General features: G+C 54.1%; 1 protein-coding gene across 3 annotated transcripts in view; it reads left to right on the top strand.

The window, feature by feature from the left end:
• The window catches only part of MYO18B (myosin XVIIIB), a 256,340-nt gene that overhangs the window by 76,149 nt on the left and 158,030 nt on the right, over positions 1–22,161 (top strand). For all 3 annotated transcript variants that reach the window (XM_040463958.1, XM_040463959.1, XM_040463960.1), the window contains 5 exons: positions 855–1,002; positions 8,119–8,278; positions 11,229–11,412; positions 12,247–12,469; positions 16,833–16,942. In XM_040463958.1, the coding sequence (XP_040319892.1) occupies positions 855–1,002; positions 8,119–8,278; positions 11,229–11,412; positions 12,247–12,469; positions 16,833–16,942 (825 nt within the window). The remainder of the gene's footprint in view (positions 1–854; positions 1,003–8,118; positions 8,279–11,228; positions 11,413–12,246; positions 12,470–16,832; positions 16,943–22,161) is intronic.

The raw sequence follows: 22,161 nt of genomic DNA, 5'->3' as shown, positions 1-22,161 counted from the left end.
CGTGTGACCCTGGGTGTGTGTCCCTTCTCCTCTCTGGCCCTCCGAGCGGGGTGGGTGGGGCACCCAACCATCCTGGTTTTCTGGCTTCAGCGCCGAAATGCTCACGTCCTGGGAGGTGCCGCAGTCCCAGTCACCAGGGGACATCTGGTCACCTCACGCGTCACATTTTCACCATAAGCACTTGGGGCCAGTTCGGTGGTGTCCACTCACTGTGGGCCCTTAGGGTCTCCAGGTCTCTCTCTGTCACTGTGAGCGAAACTTCAGAGTTACCTAGACGGCTTCTGAAGCTCGTGGCTCGATTTAAAATTCCGTGCTGTGCTATGAAGCCAAGTTCACCTTCTCCTCTAGAACATTCTCCGGGCGCTCCCCTCCCCCTCTTAAGAGTTTAGTTTAAACAAACGCAGATTTCTAAGAGAAAGCGATATGGATGGGATTAATCCTTTGATGTGTGGCTGTGCACAAATACACCCAGCTGCTTGTTTGCCTCTGGAATGTGTCATTTACAGAGTGCTCTCCCTTGTTAATTCCTCACTGCAGCCCTCTGAGGAAGGTATTGCCAGTCTCTACTTTCCATAAAAGGAAATGAGGCTCAGAGTGGTGCAGTAAGTTACCCAAGGTCACACAGGAAGTGAGGACAGAGGCCGGAATGTACCTCCTGAAACTGAGAGCTTGTTAAGGTTTGAGGTTCCCACACTGAGCATCTGGGGGTGGGAGGGATCATGGCTCCGGGCCAGCACGTCTGAGCCATGATGCCTGGGACTCAGATCTCCCGACTCCTGTAGGTAGGAGAAGAAGCCTAGGACTGGCCTCTGTCAGGGATCAGGGCTCCTCGGTGATCCTGGGTTTTCCACCAGGTCCGCTTACCCGCTGTTGGAGGTGCTGAGGACTCCAGGGGCCTTTTCTGGCTCTTGGATGAGGAATTCCGGGTGGAGGGCTCCAGTGACAGCATGGTGCTCGAGCGTCTCTGTGCAGCCTTTGAGAAGAAAGGGGCTGAGGCCGAAGGTAAGGGAGTAGGGTGAAAGATGAAGGGAGAAGGGTGCTGAGTCCAGCCTGGGACTTGGAATCTGTCCTTGTCTGCTGCAGGAAAAGCCCTGACAAGGCCTGCATGAGGCGGGGTGGGGGTGGGGGTCGGAGCGCACAGATGTCTGTGCACATGCCTGCGTGTGCTTTGATTCATTTACATGTTCATTCATTCGTGTAGTCAACAAATACGTTGAGTGGCTACCTTTTTTAAAAAATATTTTTAACGTTTATTCATTTTGAGAGACAGAGAGAGACAGAGTGCAAACAGGAGTGGGGCAGAGAGAGAGGAAGACACAGAATCGGAAGCAGGCTCCAGGCTCTGAGCGGTCGGCACAGAGCCCGACGCGGGCCTCGAACTCACAGACCGTGAGATCATGACCTGAGCCAAAGTCAGACGCTCAACCGACTGAGCCACCCAGGCGCCCCTTTGAGTGGCTACCTTGTTCTGAGAACCTTGCTATGCAACGATGAGCCAGCCTGGTGTGGCCTGTGTCCTCGTAGGGAGGACGTAGGTAGAGACTGTGGACAAGCTAACAGATAAGCACATCATCTGGTGAACCTAGGAGGACAGACCCGCTTGATGGTGTGCGTCAGGCGGACCTAATTCTTCCGCGATCCAGGGAGTCAGGACAAGGTTGGAGATGTCATCTGGGCTCAGACTGCCAGAGGCTCTTGTGCCCACCCCCCCAAAAAAAAACATTAGTCTCAACCCCAGAACTATGAGAAGCCATGAAGGATTCTAGGCAACAGGAGGTAAGGTCAGATTCAAGTTCTGGAAAGTTCGTGGAAGGCGGCCAGGGAGGTGAGAGAGAAGGTGGGCAGGCTATGGAGGTATTCAGCAGGCAGAACACACAGCGTTTGGTGATGGGCTGGGTTGGTGGGGGAGAGAGAATCAAGAGGAGAGATGGAGACATCCAGAAGGAACCACGAGGTCGGAGGTCATGGGCTTTGGCTTCATTCAGCCCCAGGTTCCTGTCTGGCTGTCCGTGCTTCGGCAGGGTGACTCTGAGCAGACCTCAAATAGCCCCGGGTGGGGAGCTCACACAGTAGGAATAGGGGTCACCCCTGCCTCTCTCTCACCAGAATTTCTGCTACAGCGATTGGGTCAGAGACGTAGCAGCTTTGTTACGGGCAGCCGAGGGTCACAAGTACTGATCAACAAGGACAGGGCTGTTGATGGCAATGAAGAATGGGACTCCCGTCTTCTAAGGGGTTGGAGAAATCTGTCACGTATCTGGTGGTTGGTATTCTTACCCTCCAAGCTGAGGACTCTCAGCTCCAGACAGATGCTGGTAGAGGTGTCTAAGATCGCCCAGAGCGTGAGTGTCAGAAGGCAGGTGGCAAATGCTCTCTGTCCGGATCAAAATCTCCTGCGATGCGCCCCCCTCCACCTGGATGCCCTCAGGCTTTTACAAAGGCAGATCCGCTTTGAGATCTTACAGTTCCCGCTGGCATGGCGGGAGGGACCGGGGCTCATTCCTTCAACAACATTTATGGAGCACCTCCTACGTGGCAGCCATGTCCTAGGCTGGGAGACCCATCCCGGAACAAGACAAATGTCTCCGCCGCCACGGGGCTGACATTCTAGCAGAGGATGATAAAGCGAGTAAATGTGTAAGAAGACTGAGGACCACGCTTCTGGGTCCGAGCAGTAAGGGAATCCAGGCTGGCAGAGAAGATGGCAGAGGATTCAACCCCGGGACATGCCAATGTCAAGGCCCAGGGTCAAGGCCAGTCACCGGCAAATGCAACAGGAGGGGTGGCCAGGGAGGTAGGAAGGAAGCCGGGAGAATGTGGCCCTCTGGACGCCACCGGAGGAGGGAGGGTGCTGACCTCATCTGAGAGGTCAGGTGAGGCGTGGCTGAGGAGTGGCCATCGATGTGGCCACGTGGAGGTCCCTGGCAACGGAGACCCGTGCCATTTCGATGGAATGTTTGGGGTGGACGCCCACCTGGAGTAGTTTACAGGAAATTGGGAGGACATTTGGAGAAAGACGTTATGACAGCTCTCATCGCTGTCATCTGCTGGGCTGGCGATGGCAGAAGCCTGCCCCACGGGGACCAGCTGAGGCCTCTGTCCCGGACATTCACGGAACGTTCCTGTACTCGCCATCGGGACAAGATTTTCTGAGCAGAAGCAGCAGCGGCATGTGATGGCTCCAGCAGCCCTCCCTGGCCCAAGCTCAGAGCATCAGGACCCAAATGAGTCCCAGAGGATTTAGCTCCTCAGTGACCAGCCCGGTCAGCTTCCCCAGACACAGTGCTTTTAGGGGCCCATGCAGATGTTTTAATTTCTGTTAAAGGCAGAAGAAAAAAAATGAACTATATGATATACGTGGGGAAGCCCGGGTGGCTTAGTCACTTAAGCGTCCAACTTCGGCTTAGGTCATGATCTCACAGTTCGTGAGTTTGGGCCCCGTGTCGGGATCTCAGCCTTCAGCGCACAGCCTGCTTCGAATCCTATGTCTCCTTCTCTCTCTACCCCTCCCCGGCTCTCTCTCTCAAAAATAAACATTTAAAAATAGGTTATACATGTATTTGTATGTGTGTTTAAACTTTTTTTTTTTTTTACCGTTTATTTATTTTTGAGAGAGAGAGAGAGAGACAGAGAGCGTGAGTGGAGGAAGGACAGAGAGGGAGACACAGAATCTCAAGCAGGCTCCAGGCTCCGAGCTGTCAGCACAGAGCCCGACGCAGGGCTCGAACTCACGAACCATGAGATCATAACCTGAGCCAAAGTCAGACCCTAACCGACTGAGCCTCCCAGGAGGCCCTGTATGCCTGTAAGTTATGAGCTGACTTGTATCCCACCGCACATTCACGTGTTGAAGTCCTAGCTTCCAGGAGTTCCGAATGTGCTGTATTTGCTGTATTTAGGGAGAAGGTTTTTAAAACGGTCATTAGGGTTAACTGGGGTCATTGCTGTGGGTCCTAATTTCATATGGCTGGTGGCCCGACAAGAAGAGATTAGGACTCAGATGTGCACAGAGCAAAGATGGCCGGCTACAAGCCCAGGAGAGAGGCCTCAGGGGAAACAGCCCTGCCCACACCTTGACCTTGGACTTCCAGCTCCAGGACTTTGAGAAAAACACATGTCCGTTGTTTAAACCCCCCAGCTATGGTACTTTGTTATGGTAGCCACAGCAAACTGATACAGCGTGCTTATATATTATTAATACTATTTGCCCTTGTACCAACATAGCCATGAATATAATCATGTAAATATATATAATAGCAGAAGGGGTCTGTGAGAGCAAAAGTGCCGAGTGAGGGCCCAGGACGGGCAGGATGCAACCCTGGACTGCCCTCGCCCTGCAGGGTCCTAGTGCTTGCCTGACTCCTGGCAGTGATTACCTCTGTTGTCCCAGGGTCATCTGTGTTCTCTAAAGTACTTCTGCCCCTGGGCCAGCGGGTGGACAAGGATGGAGGGGCAGAGGGAATGGTTATTTGTGGAGCCTGGGACTGTGGGTTCTACTACCTCCCACCTATGGCGGGGTCAGTGAGGCCTCAGAGAGGCCAGGTGGCTTCCGGGGCCCTGTAGGCACCTGAGAGCAGAGACAGGGCTGAGCCTGGGAGTCCTCTCCCCAGAGGCCAGGCAGACCCACATCCGTCGTCTGGGCTCCGAAGGTGGCCCCTGTGTTCAGGGAACGGCCCCAGGGCTTGGGAGTGGTTTTGTGGGGTGGAGGGAGACCCTCTCTCAGATCCACAGGAAAACGGGACGCAGAGCTCTTAAAAGCTCACCCAGGCTTTGGACCCCAGAGATTTGGGCTGGATCCTGGCTCCACCGCTAAACTGCAATGTGTGTGACTTGTGCAAAGTCACTTCCCCCGTCTGTAAAAGGGTAATAATGGTAACACCACCTCAGGGGGCTCGTGTGAGGACGGATGAGCTAAGGTGTGCAAGAGATTTCTACATCTTCCTCCCTCGCCTTTGTGCCTTGTCCTCCTCAGAGACCTTCTGGACCCCTGTCTGAAGCTGTCCCCTCTGCAGCCCCTCTGACCCACCCTGACCTCCTGGTTATTTCCTTCAGGGGCCTCTCCAGGCTCTGGAATGTTTGCTTCTTCCCTGGCTTCTCCTCCGTCCCCCAACTACCCTGTACGATCGCTGAGGGTGCAGGGCGCCCCTCTGTCTTGTTCTCGGCTATCTCTCTTATGCCTGGGACCCAGCAAGCCCTCCGTGGACATCTGCCATTCTCCCTTCCCCTCTCCTCCATCGCTCTGTTCCAGTCACTGTTCCAGTCACACCACGCTCTCGGCTGCTTCTGAAACACCCCAAGCACACTCCCGCCTCAGGGCCTTTGCACTGGCAGTTCCCTCTGCCTAGAATGCTTCCTGTTCTCTGTTTTTCCCTTCTCCCTTGCAGCCCTCCCACTGGACATCACGCATCTGTCCTCCTGGGAATGTCAGGCTCGAGAGGACAGGGGCTGGGTGGTCACCTCTGCCTGCGTCAGCCAGGATGATGCCGGCCCAAAGACTACAATGAATCCTTGATACAGAATGGATGTATATGTGAAAACCCAATGATCCGGAGTCGAATGAGATGGATTCCTCGAATGGAATGTTTTCTGGATCCTGACTTTTAGGCAAATGACACCCGAGTCGGGTCGGAGGGAGAAGGCGTCATGTAGGGTATGGCTAGGGCAGGAGGGGATTCAGGGAGATCTGTGGCACCTGCTCCTCCTCCCATGAGGTCTGACGTGCCGATCCCAGACACCCCGAGCAGGCTGTCCTGAGGCTTGTCAGTTTCCAAGGGAGACAATGTTCCAGTCCTGGCCCCACCGAGATAGACCCATTAATTCAGATATTTTGGTGACAAATAAAGAGGTCTTTTGTCTCTAGGGCTTTCTGGGGAGCTCAGGGTTAATGAGAATGTTCAATCAGGCAGAACACGTGGGGCTTTCTGGCTAACCCGGTGCTTTTGCTGTCACTTCTCAACGAAGGTGTCTTTGCCGTGCCAGCAGGCAGCCCCCACGGAGCCCAGGCCGGCAGACAGGCGACAGGCATTCACAGTGCAGACATAGAGGGTGGCTGCTGGGATCGCAGGGGCCCGAGAGTCCCCTACCCCAGTCTGGGGGCTCGGGCTTCTGGGAGAGACACGAGGGAGGTGCACCGAGTCAGGTTCTGTCTTACAGCCGTTTCCTTGGGGCTCCTGAAAGCGAGAGCTGCCCCCGCAGTGCTTGGATGGACAACACTGTGGTTGAAATCACCTCTGAAGAAGGGGGAAGGCGAGAGGACCGAGCGGGCCCCCTGGGAGCCTGGGAGTGGCTTCCCGGGGCTGTGATGCCTCCACGTACCCATCCACCACCCGGATGAACACAGGCTTTGGGCCAGCAGACCCGTATCCTCCCCCCGGCTCTGCCCACACGCGCTATGCAACTTCAGCCGAGCTGTCTCATCTCTGGACCTCCCTGTCACCTTCTAGAAAACCAGCCCAGCGATGTTCACGTGACAGACCTGAGCGGGATCGAGGGACATTATGCACATAGTATGTGCAGCAGAAGCTGGCTGGGGCTTAGCGAACACGAACGTCCTTTCTTCTCTCTTGCCTTTGCTTCCTCCTCCTCCCCCCATGCTCTTGGGGTCCTCATTCAGAGCCCAGCTCTGTGCTGGCTGCTAGACGTAACTGTGGATGAACGTGGTCCCTGCCCTCAAGCTGCTTCCAGTCAAGATGCTTTGTCATTGCTTTCATTGGAAGGTGACCCCTTGAGGGCAGGGACTGCATGGCCCTGGAGGCCTCACAGGAAGCACTTGAGGAAGAAAGACTTGACTTCATCACAAGTGCCCCTTGCTGGTGACCTCGGTCAGCCCTGGGGTATTGAACACAAAGGGCCTCTCAGAAGCCACACACAAGCGCAGAAGCCACGCCCCCTCCTCATCTGCAGACCCTCAGAGTCTGTTGACTGCGTACAGAATTCCGGGAAACGCAGGTTTCCTGTTTCCTAGCTCACGGCAGCCGAGCGGTGGAAAACCAGCCTTTGAGGAAAGGACTCAGGACCCTGGGACAGTAGGAGGAAGGGAACTCACAGAAATTCGGAATACGTGGAAGAACCAAAACTATACTACGGCTCCTGATGGTAATTGGTCCGGGTCCGGTCCATTTCTCAACCTGAGAGCTCACCGCAGTCAGAGTGACGCGATTGACTCATGACTAGGATTCGCTCATTCATTCCTTCCACAAGCGCTTCCGGGCTCCATTCGCGTCTGCCAGGCACGAGACGCCGAATATTGGGAATACGGAGATACATGCTTTGTGGCTCCAGAACATCCGCACAAGGTCAACTGCAGGAAGTGGCTGGGACGCCCACTACGGCTTACTGAGCAACTACTGTGTGCCAGGCACACTGCCAACATGCTTTACGCACGTTATCTCTTTTAAGATTTATGTCACCCCGGGAGGTATGTATATTTTGCATTTCACGGAGGAAGAGACAGAGGGTCAGAGACTTAAGAGGTTTGGCCCCTGACACACGGTAGTAGCAGGAAGAGTCAGGATTTGAACGCAGACCTTCTCTCGAAGCTCCAAGCGCCTCGGGCTCTCCCGCGCTGCCCCTTGTGACCAAGTGCCAGTCAGCGTCTCCCAAGTGTAGGCTGTGCACTTATTTGGTTGATGCCATTTCAAAGTGATTTTCAAAATACTTAATAATTATGTATCTATTTCCATGAGTATTAGAAAATACAGCGTGGGGTGCCGGGTGGCTCAGTCGGTTGAGCGTCTTGACTCTTGGTTTTGGCTCAGGTCACGATCTCGAGGTCCATGAGTTCCAGCCCCGCGTCGGGCTCTGTGCCGACAGCTCGGAGCCCGGAGCCTGCTTCGGATTCTGTGTCTCCCTCTCTCTCTCTGCCCCTCCCCTGCTCACCTTCTGTCTCTCTCTCAAAAATAAATAAACATTAAAAAATTGTTTTTAGAAAGGCAATAACGCGCAGACGTACATCCGTACCTACGTATAGCAGGCGAGATGTTGGTGCCCAGCACCGGTAGGTTTAGCTGTCTGGAAACATAGTTACGTGAAGAAAGTGTGTTCTGGGGGATGTCAGGCGCCTCCCGAGTGTCCTCCCTGCCTGAGCCCCCAACGCTCACGTGCTCTGTCTGCTTTCAGGGACCTCTGCCCTTCGGGCCTGTGAGCAGCCCCTCCAGTTCGAGATTTTCCACCAGCTGGGACAGGACCCCGTGCGCTATGACCTCACGGGCTGGCTGCATAGAGGCAAGCCCAACCTCTCGGCCCTGGACGCCCCTTCGGTGCTGCAGCAGTCAAAGAGGTGAGCCCGGCGGGGATCGGAGCCAGCCAGGGGCATTCGGTGCCCTGCGGTTCCCTTCTTCCCCCGGGGCCATGCCGTCGCCACAACCCAGTGAGTGAGGGAACCCATCCCTCCGGGGCAGTGTGTCCCTGGGACCAGCGTGAGTCTAGCGGAAGAGAAAAGCTAGCTTCTGGGGCAGGTGGCACAAAAGCAGAAAAAAAAAAAAAAGAGGCAGAGACTTCTTATTTTGGCCTTGTGCCTTTCATTAAGTATCTGGGAGATGCTGTGACTGGAACGATTTTATGAACATCCTAGGACTCGGGGGTCATAAAACTGAAGTGATAACGTTTTGTGGTGTTAGAAAAGGAAAGCGGCCCATTGCAATCCCTGACGGCTCTGCTCAGGAGGGCTGACAGCCACGGCTGCTTGCAGCCCGCAGTTACTGGAAAATGCTGCCCTGTGCCTGTGCGCGCGCGCACGCACGCAAATATGCATCCCGATCCTCCCGCCCCACCGCTCCCGCCCTGCGGGGGCAGGGCTCGGACACAGAAGAGAAGCTGAGAGAACCAGAGGGGTGCTGGGGGCGTGCGGATGGGGAGGAGACACTTAGGGACCACCCGCTGTGCACCCGGCATCAGGATAAACGGTTGATAAGCCTCTGGTTACTCCTGGCAACCACACTGCCTCCTTAGCCCCATTTCACAGATGAGAAAACCGAGGCCCCAGTCAGTGAATGGCCCTCCTGTGATCACACAGCAAAAGAGTGGCAGAGCTGGGACACGCTTGGGGTCTAGATCGTCCCTGTAGAAGTTCTATGCACATTATGGTCCCAGTTGATTGGAAAGCCCAGTGTGCTGGCAGGTTCAAGGGCACACAGGTCCTGAAAGGAGATCAAGTCAGGGAGCAGGGGCACAAGGAAGGTCGGTGAGCACACAGAGGACAGCATGGAGGACCAGGGGGCCGGGGTCAGGTCCTAGCCCTGCCCTCCCCACCAGGGTGACCGTGGGCAGTCACTTTCTCTCCCTTGGGTCTGTTTGTTTGTTTGTTTGTTTGTTTTGTTTCCTCTTCCACAAAATAAGTGTTTATTGGATGAGGCTGCAAGATCTGTGGATATTGCACAGATTTGAGGTCAGGCAAATGTTCAAATTCTGCTTTCGCCTCGTTTAGGCTGCATGACGTGGGCCTCAGTTCCATACTCCAAGAAGTGGGAACGATAGGGCCAGGCTTACGTGTTTGACGTGACACTTGGGTGGCACAGCGTCACGGATGGCTCATTAAGGAGCCTGGTTCGTAGCAGGCCCTCAACACGCATCTGTGGCCCCTGTGTCACTTCTTGCTCTAACATCCCGTGGCTCTGGTCCCCTAGAAAGAGGGAAGCCAGATTTTGTTGGCCCGATGGCCTGGCGAGGGAGGGACACTGTGGGAAGAAGGAACAGTGTGTATAAGGCCGTGGCCCTTGGGGGCAGAGAAACACAGCAACTTCGAGGGTAAGTGCCGTTAGGGTGTCTTGTGTGTTTGAGAGCCAAGCATTGGTGGTTTTTGAGAGCAAACAGTGCTTTTTTTAGAGTGTGCTTCCACCCCCAAGAGTGTCAGATTCACCGGATTCACTGCTGGTCTAACATTTCGATTCCTGGGCCCCACTTGCTCTCTCTGGGGACTTGTTTTGCTGACAAGCACACTCAAGTTTCACTGCTGCGGTCAAAGCATTTTGTTCCATATATATATATTGATCTCCAGCTGTGGCCCAAAGCAGACGTGACCTGCCCAAGGGCACACCTCCCGTTGAACACCAGAAGTCAGATCTACTAGCCCCAGAGATGGGGCAATCCACATACGGGGGGGCAGGGTCATGGGCACAGCCTCCTCTCCCTGTACCGGGGGGTGGGTGGTGGTGGTGCCCACATGCCCCAGGGCCCTGACCTCTCCTCGCGGGGCTCCTGCTTCCAGTAGGAGGGGCTCATACAGCCTCCTCCCCCAGATTTTTATTTCAACACCAGGGTAGTGAAGCCAGTGTTAATCTTTGTGCTCTGCCAGGCACTTAACCACTTGAAATACCTTTGGATCGTTTGGACAAGACGGTTCCTTAATAGTTTGGATAGTTCGGTGAGGCACGGAGGGAGGGAGGTAATGTGGCTTCAGGGCTGGGGCTGGCATGCAGCCTGGACTTGCAGAGAGCGACAGAAATTGCCTGCGTCCTTTGACTGGAAGGGATGGGGCAGAGGGGACGCGGGAGGCCAGAAGCTCCCTCTGGGTCCCAGCCTCCTCCGAGGGCACAGCAGGGTGTGCCCAGCCTTCCTAGTCCTTATTGGCCCCGACAAGAAGGCAGGGCCGTTCAGGTTTATCAGAGCAGACGCTTAAGGAGTCCTGGGCCTGCACCTGGGCGTTACAGGAGTGCCGAGGGAGGGCACTGTCCTCTGCTGGCCATCGGGTGGGACATTTCACCCACGGGACCTCGCAGGTCCAGAAACTGCCTGCTGAGCCCGTCAGTTACTCATTCTGGCATGAATTGTATCCTCAGCACCCGCTATGAGCTGGGCCTGTTCTAGGGAGAACCAAGATGACTTCGCTAAGAAAAGCACAGGCAGGGTGCCTGGGTGGCTCAGTCTGTATTTCGGCTCGGGTCATGATCTCGCGGTTCGTGGGTTCGAGCCCCGCGTCGGGCACCGGGCTGACGGTGTGGAGCCTGCTTGGGATTCTCTCTCTGTCCTCTGAAAGTGCAGGCTCAGTGGGATCCCTGCAGGTGTATCAGTGACAAGACCGTCCGTTAGATCTTCCTGTTGCTATGGAGAAAGAAGCTGGCGTTGGCCACGAAGCGAAGGCTCGCCTGGCAGGAGGCCCCGTGGATGAAAGTGTAGCAGCTAGGATGTGTGATTCAAGGGGATGGTTCGGGAAGCAGATTAGAAAGAAGCAAGGTGGGCCCGTCCCCCACGAGCCCCTAAAGTCCCTGTCTCTTTTGCCTCCTGCCCGCCAGGGAGGATCTGAGGAGTCTGTTCCAGGCCCGGGCCAAGCTGCCCCCCGTGTGCCGGGCCGTGGCCGGCCTGGAGGGCACCTCCCAGCAGGCCCTACAGAGGAGCTGCATGGTGAGGAAGGCGTTTGCCAGCAGCTTCGCCGCGGTCAAGAGGAAAGCGCCGTGCTCCCAGATCAAGCTGCAGATGGTGAGCGGCAGCCCTGTCCCCACGGAGCCGGGGCCTCCACTGCCACGTTCCCTGCCCTCCTCCGGGATGAGTTGTCAACCCGAATCACCTCTAGCCTCCTCTGCAAGCCTGGAGGGGCAGGCGTCCCCCTGCGCTCCACAAAGGGGGAAGCTGAGGCTCAGAGCAGCGAAGGAACGTCTGCCGTCACATCCCTGGGGCCGGGGGTGATCTGTCCAAGTCTGAGGCCAAAGCCTGGCCTACTTGGGGTTGCCTTGAGCAGCTCTGGGAAGTTCCCAGGGACCAGGAATACCCTCTTGACCAGAGTGACAAATATCACAGCCAGACCAGCCCCGCCTCCCAAATGCTTATGTTTTCACCACGCGGCTCTCCCTGGGGGAGGGCTGCAGGATCTCGCACTGGCTGGAAATACGGGACCTAGATACACGAATCCGACAGCAGACGAGAGCACTTCGATTGGTCAGTGGCCAGACTGAGTCCAGAAAGTGGGACGTGGCAGGACAAGTTCTGGAAAAATCCCCGTGGCAGATTATACACGAAAAGCCTGTAGGAGTGGGTCCTGGGTTCTAGCCCGCCTCTTCTGCTCGTGGTCTGTGTGACCCGGGGCCCTCTTGTGTTTGCCTTCTGTATGCCTCAGTTTCCCCATCGGTTACAGGGGCTGTGATAAAGTCCCCCTATTTCTCATGAGTGAATCAGGCCATAAATAGGAGGTCCTTGGTATAGGACACAGGGACCCCCAAAGGTACCCAGGCTAGGCTGAATGTATGTTGGGGGAGCGTCCCTGTCCATCTTACCCTGAGACAGCAGGCCTTTAACCCCCTATCCTCTTGTTCCTAGGATGCACTGACCAGCATGATCAGACGGTCTCAGATACATTTCATCCACTGCCTTGTGCCGGGCCCCGCGGGGGAGAGCAGAGGCAGGCAGGGGTCTCTGACCCCACCGCAGCCTGGTGGAGATAAGCCCGGAACAGGCGGACCTCTGCCCTTGGACATCCCTGCGCTGAGGGTGCAGCTTGCGGGGTCCTGCGTCCTGGAGGCACTGCGTCTGCACAGGGCAGGTAAGAGATGGCCAGGGAGTAAGCACCTTATGTCTGACTCCTCGGACGAGCCCGCTAACTGGTGGCAGCCAAGGAACTCCCAGGAGCACGAACGATGTGCCAGAACTTTCCATCCAGCATCCCGTTTATTCTGTGAAATAATAAGCCTGTGAAGGGGGAGCTATGATTTCAGATGGAAAAACGGAAGCTCCGAGAGGTGGGGGACTTGCTCAGGGTCACACGGTTGGGTCAAGGCAGAGCCTGGAGCGGACCTAGATCTTGAGTCCGAAGCCTCTCTTATTTCCTGAAGGGCGTGTGCACCCCTGGAAGGCTGGGGCTGTGACCTGCTCATCTTCCTTTCTAGAGCAAACGTCCAGGGAGCTTCTGTCTAGGAATAGAAAATGAAATTCGCACAACGAGCAATACCTTCCTTGGTCTTCAAGATGCTCAGCATGGTTTGGGAGGTCAGAGTGGGGACATGTGACGGGGGCCTGCATTGTCACATGGGGATGCAGGAGGTACAAGATGTATAGAAGAGGGAGCCCTGTGCTCTCATTGGAGAGACTGGGTAAACCTCTGGAAGAGGTAACATCTTACTTGGGTCTCGATGGAAAGCAAGCAGCTCATGTCTGGAGTGGAAAGCTAGGCAGACAGATCGGCATATGCAAAGGTCCTGAGGCAGGGAAGAGCCTGGATTTTCAGGGACTGGGGTTCAAAATGAGTGGGGCGGTCATGGCCGTTGAGGCAGGTTGTCCACTTTTGGAGGTCTGGCTTTCCCTGGATCGAGCTGAAGAGATAAGGAGGTGGCAAGGAGAAGACGAGGGTTCAATCAGAGGAATGAACTCTTTAGGTCTATGTTACAGAAGGCAACCATGCGCCCAAGGTCTCCACATAGCTCATCTTAGGAGTCGAGTTCTCTCTGAATCCTTCTGATTCTTTTCGCCCTCTCGGACCCCAGCGGCCGCTGCATGGATATCCGTCCCTGACATTTGAAACGGCTCAGGCATGGCCATTGTCTCTGCAGAGGATGGGGTGATGGGCCAGTGGGGAGGCTGGCTTGGCGGGCCCCTGCTCGTTAAACATCTCTGTGGTCGCTGACACCTGGCTTGTGGCCACGGCCCCATCTCCTCCCGCCGTGTTAGTAACCCCACCCCGGGCACCAGACATTTGACAGAATGGCTGGAAGCAGCTGGAAGCGAAGACGAGACCCTCACTTCTCTGAGCGCCTCATTGATTTTTCCTCCTGCTCGCGCAACCACAGTCGAGGGGTGACAATGTCACAGGGGAAGCGCAAAATGGTCACAGTGGTGGCCGATCGATTCTGGCTGGCTGGCTGGCAGGGGGTGCTGGGCCTTTGAAGACACCCTGGTCCACCCATTTGAACCCCTGCGTGCCTGCTTAGCTCAGCCGTCCCCCCGTCCTCGACCTTGGGTCTCACTGTGGGGGGCTTCTGCCCTCTTCATTCTTGGTGTGGCCTGCCTGGGGCAGGGCGAATTTTCCAACTAAGTAAAGATTTGAGGTCTCGTGATAAAACTGCTCAGTTTCTGCCTCCCGGGCTTGGACATTTTCTTTTTTCTTTTTTTTTTTTTTTTTCTGCTCAAACTGGCTTCTGTCTCTCTTACACCATAGAAGAAATATTTGCGTGCACACATGGATACATACACATGTCAAATATTTATGATTTCGAATTCATGCACATATAATTCATGCATGCATACGCCAGTGTGCACACATAAAACACACAAATGTATGCAGGATATTGAGTACTTATGATGTGCTGGCATTGTGTCATTATACATACCAACTGACGTCATTCTTTTTTTTTTTTCTTAATGTTTATTATTTGAGAAAGAGACCGAGAACAAGCAGGGGAGGGGCAGAGAGAGAGGGAGACACAGAATCGGAAGCAGGCTGCAGGCTCTGAGCTGTCAGCACAAAGCCCGATGCGGGGCTCGAACCCACAGACCGCGAGATCAGGGCCTGAGCTGAAGTCGGCCGCCCAACCGACTGAGCCACCCAGGCGCCCCACTAACTGACATCATTCCTACCAAGCTCTTAGCACAGCGCCTGGCATATAGTAAATGCTCATTAAACCTTACATATTGTACAGCTTGGTGGGCGTGGCTCAGGCCCCAGAGGCAGCTGGCCTGCCCTTGACTGTGGCCAACGGCAGGCAAGTCCCTAGATCATGTCCCTCTTTCCTCTGCCTTAATAGCTCAGGTGTCAGAGAGCTGATGAGCAGTGTGTGAGTTAACAAGAGGCTAGCACCTAGAAGAGTTGCCTGGATATGGAACAGCATCAATCCGTGTTAGTATCTGTTACTCTGTCAGTCATCTGTTTCAATCCTTAGAGTGACCCCTTGCCCAGAACTTGTTATCCTCACCTGACAAATGAAGAACTTGAATCTCAAAGAGATGGGGTCACTTGATAAGGGCAGAAATGGGATGCGAACCCAGGTCATTCTGTCTCGAAAGGGCACGCGTGTAACCTCGTATCTGCGCAGTCAGCATCCTGGGAACCTGGCCTGACACATCCTCTTCCCCCAGGAAGGCACCCTGGATTCATCACATGTACCTACCACCATCACCCTTCTTCGTGGTTCGTGCATTTGTGGAGTCCCAGAGTGGAGTCAGATTTCACCAGACCTTCACTCATCTGGCCAGTGAAGGGGTCTTTTTGAGTCAACCAAGGGTCCACCGTGCCCCTTGTCTTCAGGACGAAGTCCAAACCTTGAGGCCTGCAATTTGACTTCAAGTCCCGCTGGGATCTGGTCCCCGCTCACCTTTGACCTCACTGTTGGCTACTGCCCCCTGGATTGGTTATAGTCTCTGTCCGGGTCTGAATCCCAGATGGGAGAGTTACTATCCATGCTGCTTTGGGCTAGGCGACTTGAACTCTTTGAGCCTCATTCTCCACATCTATAAAATGGGTATAATGATAGAGGCCCCTGAGTGCCTATAACACAAGGAAGTTGTTAATCTAGTGTCTTGTGCTCAGCAAATGCTGGTTTCTGCTATGACCGAGGAGCCAGCCTTGGGTCACCCCTCTCTGGCTCCCTCTGCCCAGACACCCCTTCCACACCCAACCCTGTGACAAACTCTTACGACTCCTGCAGAGGCCGCCTGTAATGTCACCTTCTCTCGGGAGCTTTCCAGAGAACTTTCCAGCAAACTCTCGGGAGTTTCCACACAGAGGGGTACTCCTGTGTCCATCCTGCATGTTAGATTTTTTGAAAAAAAACCTTAGAAAATACTCAATGCAGCATTTCCCACAAGTGGGGTGGGCATAATAAGTATTGGACCAAAAAACATTTTTTTCCCCTGTGGTCAAACAGGTTCTAAGCGAAACCGATCCCACATCTTCCTGCGGTGGTCCACAGAGCCTTGGGCATTGATCCTGGCCCACAACGTGACCCAGAGGGCAGATCACAGTGCTGCTTCTCCATATGTTCAGTGGAACACTTTTTAAAAATTTTTTAATGTTTTATACATATCTATATTTTTAATTTTTTTTAATGTTATTTATTTTTGAAAGAAAGAGAGACAGAGTGTGAATGGGGGAGGGGCAGAGAGAGAGGGAGACACAGAATCAGAAGCAGGCTCCAGGCTCTGAGCCGTCAGCACAGAGCCTGATGCGGGGCTCGAACCCACAAACCGTGAGATGAAGTCAGATGCTTAACCAACTAAGCCACCCAGGCGCCCCAATGTTTATATATTTTTGAGAGACAGACAGACAGAATGTGAACCGGGGAGGGGCAGAGAGAGAGGGAGACACAGAATCCGAAGCAGGCTCCAGGCTCTGAGCTGTCAGCACAGAGCCCGATGCGGGGCTTGAACTCCTGACCTGTGAGATCGTGACCTGAGCTGAAGTCGGATGCTCAACCGAGTAAGCCACCCAGGCGCCCTGGGAGGATTCAGTGGAACACTTTTTATAAAAAGTTTATTTATTTACTTGAGACAGAGAGAGAGAGAGAGAGAGAGAGAGAGCATGAGTGGGGAAGGGGCAGAAGAGAGAGGGAGAGAGAGAATCTCAAGCAGGATCCGTGCTGTCAGAGCAGAGGCAGACACGGGTCTCAAACCCGCGAACCGTGCGATCAAGTCCTGAGCATGAAAACAAGATTCAGACACTTAACCAACAGAACCAAGCCCCCAGGTGCCCTTCAGTGGAGCACTTTATAGGGTTGGTGTTCTAGGGAACATATTTGAGAAATGCTGACTGAATTCGATCTCTTAACAAATGGGGAAACTGAGGCCCCAGAAGGGAGTTTGCCCAGCAAATGAGCCGCAAGGCTGGGAGCAGGGCGGGGGCTGCCTGTGAATCCAGGCCCCGGGCTGCCCTTCTCACCTGGACTCCATGTTCTGCTTGCTCCCTACCCCACCCCCAGGCTATGCTGACCATGTGGGGCTCGCTCAATTCCGCCGGAGATTCCAGGTGCTGGACCCTGTCCTCATGAAGAAGCTCACGTCGGCCTCCGAGGGCATAGACGAGAGGAAGGTATGTGGGCAGTGGGGGAGGCGGGGAGGGGCATCTGGACCCGTGGGCATCTGAGGCCCGGGCCCTGGGGGCAAAGATGAGGGCCGAGTGAGCTTTTTTTTTTTTTTAAGTTTATTTATTTATTTTGGGAGGGAGAGCATGCACAGGGGAGGGGCAGAGAGAGAGAGAGAGAGAGAGAGGAAGAGAGAGAGAATCTCAAGCAGGCTCCACACGGTTAGCACAGAGCCTGAAGTGGGGTTCGAGCCCACGAACCGTGAGATCATGGCCTGAGCCAAAACCAAGAGTCGAGCACTTAACCGACTGAGCCACCCAGGCGCCCCGAGGGCGGTGTGAGGTTTGTCTCAGACCTCTGCTCCCGACTGCCCCCCCTGCCCTGTCACTTAGGAATGGCCCTCCTGAAGCCCTGCATGACGGACTGCAGGGAAAGAATGCGGGCGTGTGCCACTAGGAGGGCCCCTAGGAAGGTGCGAAGCCATCGTTTTCAAAAGGAGTTCCAACTCAGCACTGGCACTGTTCCCGGAGTAGTCCATGAAAGGAGAGCTTCATGGTCCCCAATATTCAGGACGTGTTTCATACCGGAGCCCATACTTCTTAGAGAATCGCCGTGAACACCACCTCAGGGCCTTTGCACTGGCTGTTCCCTCTGCCTGGAGCACACTTCCCTCAGTGTTTTGTGTGGCTAGTGTCATCTTGCTTTTCAGATGCCGGCTCAGAGCTTAGCCTCGTGATATCATCCTGTTCTAATGTGTGTGTAGCACTTCCCTTGTCTGAAATTATTTACATGTCCTATGCGTTTTCTGGGTCTTAGCAAGGGCTCAGTCCATTGTTGGATGAATGCATGAATGAATGCATGAATGCATGAATGAATGAATGAATGAATGAAAACAAATGCCTAACCTTGTATTTCTGCTCCTGTGTGTCTCCTGTCTGCACATCCACCATAAACTCCTATACCCCTGTGGCTGGGACCTTGTCTTTACCCCAGTGTCAAACCATCAATAAATATTTCCACTGAGAACGGCCACTGGCCTATCAACGGTTACAGAGCCCTTTAGAATCTGCAAAGCCCCGCGTCCTCCCAGTAGCCCTGCAAAGTGAGCGCTATTGTATCCTTTTTTGCAGATGAGAAAGTGATTTTCTCAGAGAGATGAATGGATTCCCCTGAGGCCACACAGCCAAGTGCTGTTGTGGGTTTTGTCCTCGAACCTGAGTTTCTGGCTTCCAGGGAGGGCAGTCGAGAAAGCACGCCTCCAGAGTCAAACAGACCTGCAGGTGACTCCTAGCTGGGGCCGTGTGCGTGTAAGCAAGCGACATCATCTTTCTGCCTCGGTTATGGCATCTGTGAGGTGGGCACGACAACAGTGGCCACCTACAGAAGGTGTTTGAGGATCACACGCAATAGTGGAGTTCACGTGCTTGACACAGGGCCGGGTTCAGAGTGAGGGCTCCGTGTATGTAAACTACTGTCATCAACGTTAGCATCAGTTTGCGTATCAGCATCCTCTTAAGGCCAGAGCGATGGTAGCCAAGCCACCCAGACTCCATTTTCACAACCGCGTTGAGACTCGGCCTCCAGGCGAGTGTGCCCGTGCATGTCCGAGATCATCAGCACGGGGATCTTCCATCAGGGAGTCATGAGGAAAGAAGGGTAAACAAAGTCACAGTTCTTAGGCCCCTTCTTGGCTCTTCTCTGCAGTGAGGACCAGGGCACGGGTCACCTCCTGCAGACAGGGCAGTACCTTCTACGTAGCCCTCCTCACCCACCATGGGGGGGGGGCATCAGACCCAGCTCGTATGCTGCTGCATACGAGGGGCATCCTCTCCCTTGGTGGCAGCCCAGTCTGGAAGTCATGAGACTGCCTGGCTCGATGCCACCGTCCAGTCTGGACCAGTCTTCATTCGGGGTTCCTTATCCTGGCTCACCCCAAACTTGATCTCTGTTCAGAGCATCTGGAGGGAAGCCACGGAACGGGTCTGGGGCTCGTCTGCCATCCAAAACAGCACAGAAGTGGGGTGTGGGGGAGTTTTCTGCGGGGGCAATAGGTACAGCATATGGGACGATTCTATTCTGGACGACTCAGCAGTTCTCTCCTGTAGCCAAACTGAAACCACCTCCATACACATGCTGGAGGGCCTCGGAAAATGGAAGATTACAAGTGGAATGGACTTGGCTGGGAGTTTTCGCTCCTTCTTATTCTCTTTTTATTTGCTCACAAATTTCATTTGCTACAGCATAGAATTTTGGTAGCAACAAAAGGAAACACCATCCTGCCTCTTATGAAAAAGCTGATAAATATTCATTTGCCAGGCAACGTGATACACCATGAATTATACATGAACACGTGCTTGGGTGGCCCAACTGTCAGCCTCTGTGTGCAAAGCAGTTAAGACCTCAGGATTTAAGAAGACGAGTTTGACAGCCAGAGAAGGTCAATATGGTCATGAGACACTAGATGGCAGCAGAGAGAATTGATTGTTAGGGTGTAAGCCGGGCCTTGACGAAGTCCCCTGTGTGCCTAATACGTGCCTCTCATTGACCCAAGGGTGCCGTCTTTCCTAATGAGGTGCACTCATTAGGTGGGCACCCGCTGGATACTTTGTGCCTTTTATGTGCCAACTCTGATCACAGAGCAGGCACGACGTGAAAACGTTCCAGATCCTTCACCTGGAACGGACCTCAAAAGATAAAGCCTTCCCACTCTGGGAATTAGCCCCTTTTATAGTGGAGGCGACTGAGGCCGTCGCCGCCCAGCCAGGTTCTGGAGCTGGGATTCGAACTCAGGCTCTCGGATTCTGCACGCAGGGCTTTTGCGCTATTCGTTGTGGTGGAATATACCCAGCCTAACATTTATCATCTTAACCGTTCTTAAGCGCAGAGTTCAGCGGCATGGAGTAGCATGATTGATCCCTCATTGAACGGGAGCGTTGCGAGGATAGGCAAGGTATCTGGTGAATTTCTGTACCGAATGTGCCTTCCGTGATGTTAATTTAAAGTCGTTATCCTTGATTCCACTGAGCTTTGACCAAGTGGCTGCTTTGCACCAGGCTCTGTGCTGGGTGCCAGAGATACAGGGATGGACAGAAGACGACAGTCTCGCTGGGTGAGGGAAAGGCTAAATTTAACAGGCAATTTCCATACAGAGGGATGGCTTTGGGACACCCCGGGGAACACCTCACTAAAACATTTGGGGTGAGAGTGTAGCATTCATGGAAGACACCTCAGAGAAGGTGACGATTGAATTGAACCCTACGGGACAATTTGGAGGAATTAGGTGAGAGAAAGAGCGAAGGGCAACCCGTGCTGGGTACAGCACGTGCAGAGATCAGTGACGAGGTTGCACGGGTAGTTCAGCGTGGCTGGAGCACAAAAGATGCTGAGCGTCATGAACAGGGGCTGAGGAGGTTGGCAGAGGCCAGGCCACGGGTCACTGTTGGCAGAACAAGAGAGTCTGGGCTTTAACAGGTGGTCGGTGATGGTCAACTGAGAAGTCATTGGCAGGGGTGTGGCATGGAAAGCCTACCTCCATCACTTGAACTGGCTTAAGCAAGATCACGAAGGAAGTCCAGTCTGCTTTGTCCTTCCGTGGTCCTCTCCAGCGCGCAGTATCCTCACCCCCATCGCCAGCTGTTCAAGACGCTCCTGTCCCTTCTAGACACCCAGGCACGTGCTCCGGTCTCCAGAATAACCCCGTCCCCATCTCTGATCACTGGGCCCTGTTCTTCTGTCCCCGCTTATCCCGTCTGGCTAAGACTGTGCGTGCACCTGCACGGAAGCCCACCCAGAGTGACTATAATGGTGGAATTTCCGGCAGGTCCGCTCACCTTGGCCATGTCTCAGATTCTGGTCTCTTCAATCTCTCTGCTGCTCAGGCAGGACTTGCCAAGTCTCCCCGATCGATGCGAGGAAACCCTAGGGCCTGCCCTCTTCGCAGAGCGCCTACAGCACTGATTGATTTGAGCCAACAAAATCTCTGTCCCTGGGGACTCGATCTGAAGAACACAATCAAGGGATGTCAATCTATCTTCTTGAAGGCCCCTCTTGTTCCATCTCAGACCCTTGTGGATACCCCCCGTCGCCCATGAATCTGTCCGAGCCCCTTTCCTCCGGGGAGGGGCCCCTAGGAGCCCACGGCTGGGAGGGGGAGCTGTCCACTCGCAGCGTGCTGACTCATGATTCAAGGGTTCCCGTGGCCTTAGCCTCCACAATGTATTTACCATCCTTTTCTTCCTCCCTTCATTGTCTTCCTCCAGTTCAGGTTTACTGCTCTAATAATTGTACACGTTTTACATTCAGTGTTGACCAACCCAATTGTGTGTGTGTGTGTGTGTGTGTGTGTGTGTGTGTGTGCATTCTATTTACAGTTCTGAGCATATGGAGTTAAACCTCACTGACATAGTCCCACCCTTAAGGGAGAGCTTCAGTGGCTGAAAGCATGTGGGTTCGAGTCAGACAGACTTATATTCCAATCCTCCTTTCTGCCATCTCTCTTTCCACTCACCCACACCCCTTGATATTCAATAGCTACGCGACCACAGGCAACCTGTAACAGGGCATAACAAAGCACTCGGCACATGGCAGGTATGCGACAAATGGCAGCCATTGGGCCGTGGTGGCCTTTGGGTCATGGTGTGGGTTTCAGGGAGGAGGTGCCACGCTCACAGCAGCCACGTGGTCCTCTGGGTAAGCATTCAGTTCCATACACACGGATGCTTTTCCCCACACCACTCACCTAGGAGCAAGTTGGAGAAGAATTCCCAGCCGCGGGTCTCCATTATTCCTGGAGTCTCTCACTGACTGTTGGAGATGTGAGACCACATCCTTGTTGAACACTGAAGAGGGAGCTCTTTGCAAAATTCTAGGACCCAGAGGGGCTCTGTCAGTGGGGGCATGAGCTGGGCTTCTCCCACATGCAGTCAAGGAGCCTAGAAGGGTGGAGGCGAGGGGTGCGTTATCACTGCAGTGCCCAAGGGGGCCTCATAACCTCAGACCTCCCACCACTTATTAGTACGTACTGAAACGTAGCAGGCGCCGGGCATGACAGTGAGCATTGTGTGTGCAATGTGATAGCTGCTTGACTGTCTGTGTTAAGTCCACAAAGGGTTTCTAGTGACTGATTTGCTTGTTCGTTTCCTTGAGGGTACGTCACACTTTGCAGTTTCTTTGTATGCCTGTGTGTGTGTGTGTGTGTGTGTGTGTGTGTGTGTGTGTGTGTATTGCT

This window comes from Herpailurus yagouaroundi, unplaced genomic scaffold (genome assembly GCF_014898765.1).
Source record: "Herpailurus yagouaroundi ecotype Mexico unplaced genomic scaffold, PumYag 428, whole genome shotgun sequence".
Taxonomy (NCBI): domain Eukaryota; kingdom Metazoa; phylum Chordata; class Mammalia; order Carnivora; family Felidae; genus Herpailurus; species Herpailurus yagouaroundi.
This window is presented reverse-complemented; position numbering and strand designations above follow the sequence as displayed.